The following is a 12228-nucleotide window of genomic DNA, read 5'->3' as shown; positions in this document are numbered from 1 at the left end:
TTAATGAATTTAGTCAGACTACTGGGCTCATTGCTCAACTACTCTGGCAGCTACAAATAGCATGATTTCAAACCAATGTTAATACTTTGTGATGACACCCAGCATGTATGAGCTTATATAGCTTTCACTATCAGTCAAATATACATATATATAAATAAAATATGTACATATCTATCTATCATCTATCTGTCTATCATCTATCTATCTATCTGTCTATCTAATATATAAATGGAGAGAGAGACAGCAGTGGGGGAGAATCGCTCTGGTCACTGCCGGTCCAAATCTCTGCCATGTGGCCCAGGAGAATTACTTACATTTCAGCGAATTACTAGATCTCATTAGGATTTTGGTGTGTGTTTTAGATACTGTAGACCTTGCATAGAAGTGAAATGCTTAATGAAATATGAAACAATCAGTGAATTCTTTGCATATTTTATTTTTCTTTTTTGATTTCCAACTCACACACATCTGGCATATTTTACATCTTTGCAATAAAACATGGTTACAATAGCTTAAGGAATTTATATATCCAAAATATTTCACCATGGTCTCAAGATGAAATGGACTTGTCTTCCAGATGTTCAGTATTCTCCCAATTCTAAGCTACAAAACTCAAATATTGCTTACAGACTGGTGATGAATAACTTAATCATTACTTTGATTCCCCATGATTTCAGAATCTCATAAATACAAACAACAGTGAAGAAGGAATTCAGTGCTAAAACTTACTAATACAAGGTGGGGAACAAATAAGTAATCACAGCAATAAATAATGATATGTTTCTGGTGCAAAGTGCCAATACAAAGAATCCATTATCTTGTTTTATCTTTTAAATAAATGACTGCAAGTGAGTGTAAATTCTGAGAAAATTACATTCCTGTTACATGCCTCATAGCCCTACTGACACAATATGTACATCTATGACAATACAGTCACCAAATATACAAAGAAGAAACATGAAGTAAGGTGTATGTACCCCTGGGTGTATAACTTGATTAGTACAATGTATGGAAAATAATTTGATAGTCACTGTTTAATATCATAAAAGATGAAATGCCTTAGGCTGAGAATATGGATTTAGATGAAAATTTCTCAAGAACTTAAAAAAATTCAATCATTACAATGAAGTCCAACCTGTTTTTTTTTAAACCAATCTATTTGAAGAAATAAAGAGAAAAATGTGAATATCTGATCCCCAAACTAAGCCCATGGGTTGACTCCAGAAGTATAGCACTCTTGACACATTATGATGGGGAGTCATATAAGTACTAGGGAACTGAACAAGCATGACTCCTGCTTATACAATGAAAATCAGAACCATATCCCTAAGCCCCCGTTTTGCTTGATCTTCAAATTAAGAAGGAAAGGATTTAATTTTCATTGTATAAAATGGCAAATAATGAATCAATATCCAAATGCTTTATGAGCAAAACTTCACTTAGAAGGGATGAATTTAGATTTAAAAGTGTGAACCATGTTTTTGTGAGAATGTCAAAAATTACTGATTGAGTCCAAATTCAACCCTTTAACACAAGCTGTGCCCTCGGACAGATCTCCAGTTTAATTTGTGTGAACACACCTGTTCCATCAAGACATTGGGTTTAAAGTACATGCAAGTTGTAACTCCACAATAAAATTAAGAAACGTTTTGTTCTTTATACAAGGTTTTACTTTTACAAAAGTATCCCTTTAAAGTTAAGATGCATCTGATGTACAAAGTATCAAACGTATTTTTTTTTCTCAGCTTGAAAAAAGGCTGGAAATGGGATGTGGATTAGGTTCCTAGCGTAAGCATTGTAACAACTGGACACAAGGTTCCTCAGAATTTTCAAAAGTCTCTTGTGACGGTCCTACAACCTTTTCTCAATAAACAACAATATATGAAATAATTACCAAAACATCTCCTAATTCATATAATTTACATGATACAAGCTTGCTTGGTAGCAGCTGGTGTTCGGTTGTGAAAAAACACACAAAGTAAAATGGTTGCTTACTACAATGTACAGCTATTGCTGGGTGTAATGGAATGTACAACGGAGGCCAATGGAGACGTGTTTTTCCACCAGTGATAACGTCCTTCATTGTGTAGCACTTGTGCTCTCAGCTTTCACTTAGATTTCAGTTCTCCATCCATCTTCAGTATCTGTTTTGATGCTCATAATGCCATCGATTAAAATCTATATTAAAAGCTACAATGCTACCAGAAGCCATGCCAGTTATCAGTGTCCTGGAAAAGCAGAGATATCTGTTAAGTGTTTGTACCAATATTCAGACACATTAGGGACCTGACACTTTATAGCAAAATCCTGTTCATTCAGGATCCCATTAACTCGAAATACACAATTTAGATGGGATTAAAATGTATATACTATGATGAAGAAAAGGGAATAGCCTCAACAAGTCCAGATTTTTAAAAAAAAGTCTTCTGAGGTATATAAGTTGAACAAACCAGGGAATACTATAACATGGAGTTAGAGGGATCATCAAGCCATAACCAGAACTGAACTTAGAGATCATTCTGGTCTAGCTCCCTTGATGAGGATGCTGAAGCTCTCCCAGTGAGGTCAGGTGACCTTTCCAAAGTCATACCACTAGCTTGGAATTTTGTTCTCTCTCCCATTAGTGATATCCCTGAGAGCAGGTATTTTTTAAAAAAAGTGCTTAGCACGTAGTAGGCACTTAATAAATGCTTAAAGGAGATCATTAACCTCTCTAATTAGGCATAGCCCTTCTCTGCTGTCAGGGACAGAAAACTTTATCTTCAGAAGGAGGGGCTGAAATCAGACCAAAATGCAGGAGAATGAAGGAATGGCAAATTCCTTCCCCTCTCAATCCTGCACCCCAAACAGCACACACCATAATACTTAATGCTGTGGAAACCTCCCCTCTCCCCCATATTGCACTCGCACCATCACCTCTTGACCTAGAGGATGCTCATCATTTTTTCTCTCCCTCAATCAATTTCTTATTTCAGCAATTGCAATATCATATAAATATGATTTTATCTAGAAGCACAATAATTAGTGTGGAGTTACATGCCACATTAAGCCTGTTAGAGTTTGTTTTATTTCTTAGAAAAAGCACTGAATTTAAAGCTGGGACCCGACTGTGAATCCTTGACTCTGCTCTTGTGTTCTCTGGGGGCCTCTGTTTCCTCATGTTTAAAATGAGGGGCCTGGACTGGCTGATCTCTAGGGTTCTTCTTTCTCAGTCTCAATCTATGACCCAATTAATCTCCAAGCCATGACATCTAGCTGTATTTTTTGTATCTCTAATATTCTATGCATTTTGTGATGAATAAAAGGTATTAGATTTTTGCAAGTATGAATCATCTAATTCCTGATTGAATAGTAATCACAAATAAATCAAATCACAAATAAAAAATGAAGAAAAGATTATATTAAATAACAAATGAAATTCAAGTATCCATTAAATCTCTGATGGTAATTTTATTGCAGGGCCTAGTCATTTTTATTCATACATTTTCCTGGGCACACTAGTTGGCTGGGCACCATGCCTCAAGCTAAAACTAATCTCTGTTTTACTATAAATTCATCTTTTACTTAACATAAAATACTGGGTAATGCCCATTTGAATCACTGAATTTAGGAAGCCAGATTCAATTCTAAGGGGTGGTTACTTAAAAACATGATGAACTTCACTTCATACAACTAAATTTATCAAACATTACATTCAAAACAATTTACAATAAAATATACAAAAACATATACATATCAATAACTTATCTATAGTACTTTAAATGTGAGCAACAGAAGTGGGAAACAAGTGTAAATAAGATTGAGTTTGTCAGTTCTGGGGGCCAGCCCTCCAAACAATTCAGCCTTCACATGTTTCTTCTTGAACCTATTGCTTCCACTTCTCTTGCCTTTTTTTTTTAACGGTTCCTATAGTCATCTTCTCACCATTTACTTTCTCATATTTTCATTCCCTTTGGATCTGGGTTCTTCCTTAGGGCATAAATTGTAGAAAAGCATACTAACAGGAGCATTATGGAACTTGTATTTGACTGGTTCAAATGCAAAGGATCCTTTGCTACAATTCTTAATAAATAGATTTCTTCTTTGCTGCAACTCACCTTTGATCATGGGACAAATCCATTGCCCTAATGCCAGCATCACATCCAGGATAAATGTAAAGCTGTTTGAAGTCACAAGCCTGCCATACTTCCACAACTCCATTGTCTCCTCCAGTGACCAGGTTCTGTCCATCGCTACTCAGAAGGATGGCCTTCAGAAAGCACAGAATAATCAAACAACTTTTTCACAATAAACAACATGAAATTCCTGATGTTTTTTTTGGGGGGGGCAGGGAGGGCAGTAGACAGGGCAATTGGGGTTAAGTGACTTGCCCAAGGTTACACAGCTAGTAAGTGTATCAAGTGTCTGAGGCTGCATTTGAACTCAGGTCCTCCTGACTCCAGGGCCAGTGCTCTACTCACTGTGCCACCTAGCTGCCCCAATTCCTGATATTCTTACAAATGGGCAAAACTTACTGTTAATGAAATTTTATTTTTACCTTATATGCAATAATATCTTATATGTATGAAGTACTCTCCAAAGTGCTTTTATAAGCATCTGTATTATGTGAAGTTAGGTGGACAATACTGTTTCCGTTTCAGATGAAATTAGGGTTAAGTGACTTTCCCAAGTCTAGCGAAATCTGAGTCTAAGGATTTTTATATGATGTTCATTAAAGTTCCTTTTAATTTACAGTGAGTTTATTAAAACAATTGTTTTATTGTAATTTTTTTCATAATGAATATATTTTTGCCTGAAGTTCTAGTGTAAAATTTTGAGGTTTACCCTGGTTGAATCATTGATCTCCATTTGAGCTAAAAGTTTCCCATTAATGCTGAAATTACTGAATCGTCCTCGTTCATAGTATATGATACAGTGGCCTTCGCTGGACACAGAAATCAATCTAGGGAATAAGCAGTTTTCTGGTCCCTCCAGTGCTCTCAGCAAATCTCCCGTGATTGTATGTACAAGGCAAGGGCCTTCTGAAAGAGAAGAGAACAGCAATATTCAGATACAAATGGTGATAATAAACTATATATCTACTTGTACAAAATCTAGATACTATACCTGTGCTCTGATTTATTATTATGAAAGCATAAGAGAGAACAGTGGTATATTAACTAAAACTAAGTACTAAAGTTATAAAAGTATTTCACAATAGTTTGAAATGTTTTCGTATTTCAAAGCTTATTTGGAATGTGAGTTCCTTTCTTTATATCCCCAACACTCAGCACAGTGCTTGGTACACAGTAAGTGCTTAATAAATGCTTGTTGATGATACAAAATGGGGAAGGGAGGGCCAAGAAATCACATATACTTCTGAACACTCAAACATAAATGCAAGCCTGATTCCAGCCACCCAACACTAAGGATCAATACAATGGGATGACATTATGTTTTGATAATCAAAAAGTACCACACAGAATTTATTAATATACATTTTATACTGGCTACTAGTCTAAATGTTGGAACTAAGCAGCTACAGAATTGATAGTAATTATAATTGTTTACTGGGAGTATGTAATTGAATGAAAAAATACTCACCAAAAGAAAATTCTACATTTTAAAAGATTTAAAATAACTTCTAACCTTTAGCACCACTGATAACAAGTCCCAGTTCTGCACAGACTGATACACAGACAACTTCATGGTCATGCCCTGTAAGGACAGCTCGTGGAGCAGGATAATCACCTGTAAAAACCAGAAAGACTTTGTCAATATAAACCAATGCTCAGAAATAAACCTGTGACTTTTGGAAAGGTACAAAACTTAAGTCTCCAATAGTAAGGTGAAATGCAGAATTCAGATAATTACCAGATAAGATGTTGTTTTAAATTGACAATGGATAACAACTTTGTTCTTTATCATTGTAGATAACATAGGGAAATAATGAAGCATCATCACTGACAAACATTACCAAGCACTCTAGTGAATGACTGTTACGGTGCTGAGTGTTGGGGTACACAGAAGTAATTAAGAAACAGAGAAGGAAACATTTCAAATGTGCCCTGTGAGGATTATACTCAAAAACAACAACGAATTGAACAAATCTGGAGAAAAAACTGCACGGACAGTGTGCAGCAGTGATTAACTGACTGTTAAACAGTATACTATATGATTTTATATTATACTTGTTTGCAAACTATATGAGTAGGAAAACAAATGTGAGCTCAGTAAAAAGCTGCTGACCAGAATCAAAGTGTGAGCGTCAAAGGGGCACTGAGGAGGCGCGGGGAGTGCTAGGGTGATTACTGAACTTGTGATCTGGTCCGACGTGGCTGAGTGAGAAAAATAGGGTGGGCCAATGAAGGGCTTTGGAGAAAAAGACTGACTGCTGGGAGCAGTGTTGAAAGAAGAGAGGTCAGAAAGAAGTTTTGAAAAGTCCAGGAATGTAATTTGAACCTAGACCTAGGAAGAACCTGGCTATGTGGGCAAGAGGGTGGTTACAAACATTAATGTGTAACCTCAAATTCTTCATGAAAGCTGGTGAGATCGCCACATAGATAGACTGGTACACAACCATATAGTATCATTTGGATGAATGATCGGATGTGGGGATAAGGAAAATTAGAGGTGGTTCTAAAGTCCCAAATGATAAATTAGATGATATTGTCCATGGCAGTTAAGAATCTGTACATATGCAAGTGTTTGAAGAGAAAATAATGGGTGTCCACACTAAGTGTGGCACAAACAAAGCCCCTGGGAGCAGGAGGCCACCAGGCTTTCTGGGGGTGGGGGAGAGAGAACAGCTCAGGTCAGAAATGGAACAGTATGTTCATCAGTACTGGGATCCAGCCCATGAGTGGGCATTCTGCACTTCCAGCCTGGGTCAGATGGGGAGATCTAGTCCAAGAAAGAGGAGAAACAGAGAGGGAGAGGGAAAGGAGAGAGGGAGAGAGCAAGAGAGAGAAATTTTACAGTTTCAATATTTGCTCAGATATAGCTCCAAATTTGTATAATATGCTCTAACTTGCTCTAAACATCCATCTTTTCCAAAAACGAAAAGGCATGTCTGGATTTTCACATATTTTTAGATTTTCCTGAAGCACACATATATTTAAAACCACACATAGTTCAGAAAAAACTCTGAATGCCTCAGTAAAGTGGCATAATTTAAATACAATTGTACAAAGGTTATGTTCATGGCTAACTTAATTAAAGTGACATTTTAGAGGAAAAATCTTTGAATTACACAGTTAATTGTCTCTGCATAAGCTTATATAAAATCAAGGTAGAGCATTAGAAAAAATTTCATCAAAATGTTCTCTCTCATATGTATAAAAACCCAAAGTATTTCTATTGCGTGTTATTCTGGGAAAAAAAGCAAACCTAAAAACAAAGATACCTTTTAAAATGGTCAAAATTATCTCATATGGAAAAAGTAAATAAGACTATTCTTCAGAATGTAACACCCATGATATAAAACTAATATTAAAAATCTACCCACTGCTTATCTTATTTGTATGGAAAGTAAAAATTTCCTGATGATGTCTGCTTGATTTAAGAAATTCAAAATGTTTCTATTTCTTATAATCTCCATCTTTTGGAGATAATAATTTGAATAGTGGTTTCATGGGTTCTGAAAACATTTTTTCCTTCAGGCTCAATGCAAGGACACATACACAAATATATATACACATACATACATACATACATACACACATACATACACACATACATACACACACATACATACACATGTATGTATGTGTGTGTATGTAATGTTATTCAGGGTTCTTAGAGTTAGTAAACCAGCAGGACTGGGAAGGAACCTTTCTTATATTTCATTTCATTGATAGGGACAGATGTCACACACCCCAGCAATCATTTCAAATCTTAAGAAGTATCCCGTCACTGTCCCATCACAACTGATAAGAGGTAGATGGAGGTGATGTCCCCCTATGAAGAACAGAAACACCATCACTTTCATTCCAGAATCACTTCCCCTGGGTGAGGATCTTCATCTGTGATGGAATTATGAGGGAAAGGGGCTAACATGTCCAAATACAACATCCCTTGTATTTTAGCAGTTGGGGTAGGAAGTGATGTTGATGTTGCACATATGCTATCTTATTATCATTACCCAAAATGATAATAACATTTAATTTTTTTAGGGGCGCTTAGAAAATGGGTGCTTATAAAAATGTGAAAGTATTAGATACTGCTATACAAAAAGCAAGGCTTTTTGGTAATAACTGAAATTTCTAAAGAGTTGTTCATAGTTCCTACTATAGTAATCTTGGTCAGTGGGACTAGAAATTATATATAAAGAAATTTTTAGTCCTTTGATATGGAAAGAGAATAAGGGAAAGTGCTATGCCAGTGCTGTTGTTCTAGAACAAGGAGACTGCCCCCTTGATGATCCTCAGTGTTATGGCTGCACTCGTGGCCTCTGTGTACAGTGAAGAAAAATAATGTACCTGTCTCAATGATCACATTTCTGTTTGCTCTTATATTTACATAAAATAGGTCTAAAGTTTGCTGCGAGCTGTTAGATACCAGTCTGAGAGACTCAAAGTACTCTATTTCTTCTTTTTTTTTCCCAAGGTTTCATTTGAAAATACCATAATGGAGGATTCCTAGCATTCTGAGGATACAATTTGGGATTATTAGGCATGAATCAGTATGTTAGTGTAATCATGAGTGTAATCATGGCTTGGTAAAGGACAGCTTCAGAACTATCACAGACAGTAACAATAAATGGGTCCAGAATTAATTATTCATGTAGCACAACTTTCAGCAAAAATTCACTCTGGTAGGACAAAAATCAAAATATGTATTTGCTGCCATTTCATACTTATTGCACAACTAACTATAAAGTGAACTCTCCAAATCTCTCATGGTTTTCTGTTTGACTTCCCCTATTCATTCTATAAGTTCACTGACTGTAGGTTAAGCGCCTAATAGGATGCTTTGTACAGTAAGCATCTAATACATATTATTTGAAATCAATTGAATAGATGACATAAGGGACATGGGAACAAATCTATAATGCTGTCAGACAGGTTGAAAAATAAGAAACACTTGGTTCCTTTCTTATGGTGTAATTATAAGTGCCACCTTCTCCTTTCATTTCCTCTTTTGCCAACGCAATCCCTATTTAAAGGATAAACCAAGAATCTGAAGTCACAGCATTCTCCTGGGCCCATTTATAACATTTTCAAATTAAGTCATACATTGAAGGAGGATGCCACATAGCATAATGGTGTCCTTCACCTTGACAACTCCCATACATTTAAGATCCCTGGAGAGATGATTTCTAAATGGCACCAACTTTCGTAGTATATCTTGCCCCTCTCCCTGCCCTTTTATCAGAACCTAAACCCCATTCCAATGCTTAGCTATATGGGAGGAGAGAAAGAGCAGAGCCAAAGTGTAAGAAGCTGTACCTCAATCACCATTGTCTGATGGCTGTGTAGGGAGGCAAGATATTCTCCCCAAACTAGAATCTGGGTGTGGAACAACCCAGAGAACCTTTAGAGAGAAAGGAAAAGAAACACGTATATTTATGCTGAGAAGATGGGAGAATCTTATTCCCAGAAGTAGAAGGAAGGAGCATCAGTCAGTCAATAACAAATGTTTATTAAGTGCTTACTTTGTGCGAGGCACAGTGCTAAGTGCTGGAGATACAAAGAAAGGAAAAGTTCTAGTAAGATCTGTGTTTTTTGTATATCAATGACTTTGGGACTCAAACACTGGCATCAAAATAATGACTACAATGTAAACAAAAATACTTTTTGCGTGAAAATATCACTAGACATGATTAAGCCCCTACAAAGCTAATAGAAGTTAGAATATATATGGTATTGTAAATGACCCTTCTCTGAGAAGCTTAAGTACTCTAGGAAAAACCAGATTTGCATACTACTTTTTGTACATTTAAAAAATATTCATTGGTCAGTTGAGAAAGTTAGCTTGGGCACTAATTAGGACAAACTTCGTTGGAGGAGGCAGGACGGAAAGAAAAGGAAAAAACAGGCTTGGTAAATGTTTAGTAGTGGGTGATAGGTTTGAGGGTTAGGGTGCTTAGTAATGAAAAGTAAAAAATGGGAGTTGAGAAAATATGGACTAAATTTTTCTCATTTTCATTTTATGGTTTGAAAAACAGAGGAATGAAAATACTTCCTTGAATAAGAATAGGAAGAGGAAAGCACTTTAGTAGATTATGGATACTCAAACGTTCATTCTTCTGATTTGAAGAGGACAAAAAAAATTTTCTTTCCTCAAAATCTGTTGTTGCTATGATTTAAAAATCATTTATATTATGAATATCTTATGAAGTTTATTCTAAGTACTTTAAATAAAGTTCTTCCTACTTTAAAAGTTTATTATACTTCAGAATGTCAGTGCAGATTGAGTTTTGATTTTCAATTCTAGTATTTTTTTTAAGTGTCCAGCCAAAAAGCAATGTTAACCTGCATCTTTTGTGACTATCCTCTTGGAAGCTACAGTATATAATGAGAAATGTCAAGTCTCAAGATCAATAAGATTTCAGACTCTAGGGCTACAACAGGAATAGCATTGATCCTTTCAAAAAACACCAGTCAGAGGCAGAATGTAATATATTGCAAAGAGAGGCTCAAGAGGATAAACGACCAAGTCCAGCATACCTACCTGACAAAAAATTCAATCAGCTTTTCATATGAGCTGCTTGCTCTCCTCTCCTTTCTTTCATGCAGGAGACTGCTTCCAATTAAAGTGTGCAAATTAATTTTTATCACTTCCAAATTAGTTTCTGAATTTGTGTAAAAGTCTGTTTCAGATGAAAGCATCTGTCCCTCACTTTTCTTCAATTCTATCATCTAGTCAGGTATGTATTCCAAGCCTCCAAGATAATTTTCTGTGCTCAAAATCACAGATTTTTTAAAGAGTGACACTCAATAAAGAGATCATAAAATATATAAATAAAACAGTTACAATTGAAGTGTAATGTATTTGAGGTAATCTTTGGCTGTTACTTTTATGATTTGAAACTATTCTATGTGCATTACTTTGTTTATAAATTATCCCGATGAGTCAATATGGTAAGTTCTTAAAAATCATTTAAAGAAAGATTAGCAGAGCTGGTAATGGCAATTTAAAAGTCTCTGAGTTGAGATGCCTGAATTATTCACTAGAGGATTTAAGACACAATGGCAGACTGTTTCTCCATCTACAAGATACATATACAAAAATGACTTTTATTTCCCTAGGACTTAAAAAAACTACCAATCTTTTAAAAATATAAAGAATAAAAGAATGCAAACACAAAACCATACTGCTTAGGTTTGCTTTTTAGAAATCTCATGGCTTGTTCACATGGGGTTGAGGAATAAATAATATAAATAATATAATTTCACAATGCTATTGATAAAGGATCCTATGAAGGGGAATAAGCAGGGAAAGGAATAAGCATTTCTATAGGGCCTATTACATACCAAGCTCTGTGCTAAGTACTTTACAAATATTATTTAATTTGATTTTCACAACAACCCTGTGAGCTAGGTACTACTCTATTTTATAGAGGTTAAGTGACTTGCTCAGGGTTACACTGCTAAAAAGTGTCTGAGGCTGGATTTGAATTAAGGTCTTCCTGACTCTAGGCCTTAACCATTACACCATTAGCTGCCTAAGAATTTGCCTATTTGGCACATGATGAAATAGTCAACCTCCATACTAAGACCTCAAATTAGGCTAGCCAATAGAAATCTGGGGTAGCTTGACAGATCTTGTTAAGATGAAAGACATCAATGGAGATATAGGTAGGGTTTTTTCCCCTCTTTCATAATAATTTCTTATGCCCAAATCTCTGGCTTGAAGTTTGGAATATAGGCTGTCTTAAATCTACATAGAAGTCCTCTCAATGTTTATATGGTTCAGGAGAAAAGTGAATGTGCCCAGAGTTTTGCCCTAACAGAGTTATCAATAAAGGGAAAGTGTGTGTGTGTGTGTGTGTGTGTGTGTGTGTGTGTATACACATACACATATATATGTATGTATATGTAAACTTAAATTACAAGCTTTTTGTGTTCAGCAACTGTGTGCCAACACACCTGACTAGATCATTGTGAAGGCAATCAATTTATTCAATCTAACATGACTTTAAAAAAAACAACTCTGCTTGATGTTTTACTCATATAGACACTGTATATAGCTGATCTGGTCCTCTGTGTATCTGAATCTACAATCATAGCATCTTAGGATTCTAGA

The 12228-nt window shown here is 35.7% G+C and overlaps 1 protein-coding gene across 5 annotated transcripts in view; it reads right to left on the bottom strand.

Moving 5' to 3' along the window:
• Positions 1-434: 434 nt before the first annotated feature.
• NBEA (neurobeachin) overlaps positions 435-12228 on the bottom strand; it is a 768499-nt gene continuing 756705 nt past the window's right edge. For all 5 annotated transcript variants that reach the window (XM_036747790.1, XM_036747792.1, XM_036747793.1 and 2 more), the window contains 4 exons: positions 5629-5730; positions 4825-5021; positions 4098-4249; positions 435-2228 (listed from right to left, as the gene is read on the bottom strand). In XM_036747790.1, coding sequence (XP_036603685.1) covers positions 2138-2228; positions 4098-4249; positions 4825-5021; positions 5629-5730 — 542 coding nt within the window. In that variant the 3' untranslated portion in view covers positions 435-2137. The remainder of the gene's footprint in view (positions 2229-4097; positions 4250-4824; positions 5022-5628; positions 5731-12228) is intronic.

The sequence above is a fragment of the Trichosurus vulpecula genome, chromosome 2, assembly GCF_011100635.1.
Source record: "Trichosurus vulpecula isolate mTriVul1 chromosome 2, mTriVul1.pri, whole genome shotgun sequence".
Taxonomy (NCBI): Eukaryota; Metazoa; Chordata; class Mammalia; order Diprotodontia; family Phalangeridae; genus Trichosurus; species Trichosurus vulpecula.
Note: the sequence above shows the minus strand (reverse complement) of the source record. Positions and strands in the feature narration are given on the sequence as shown.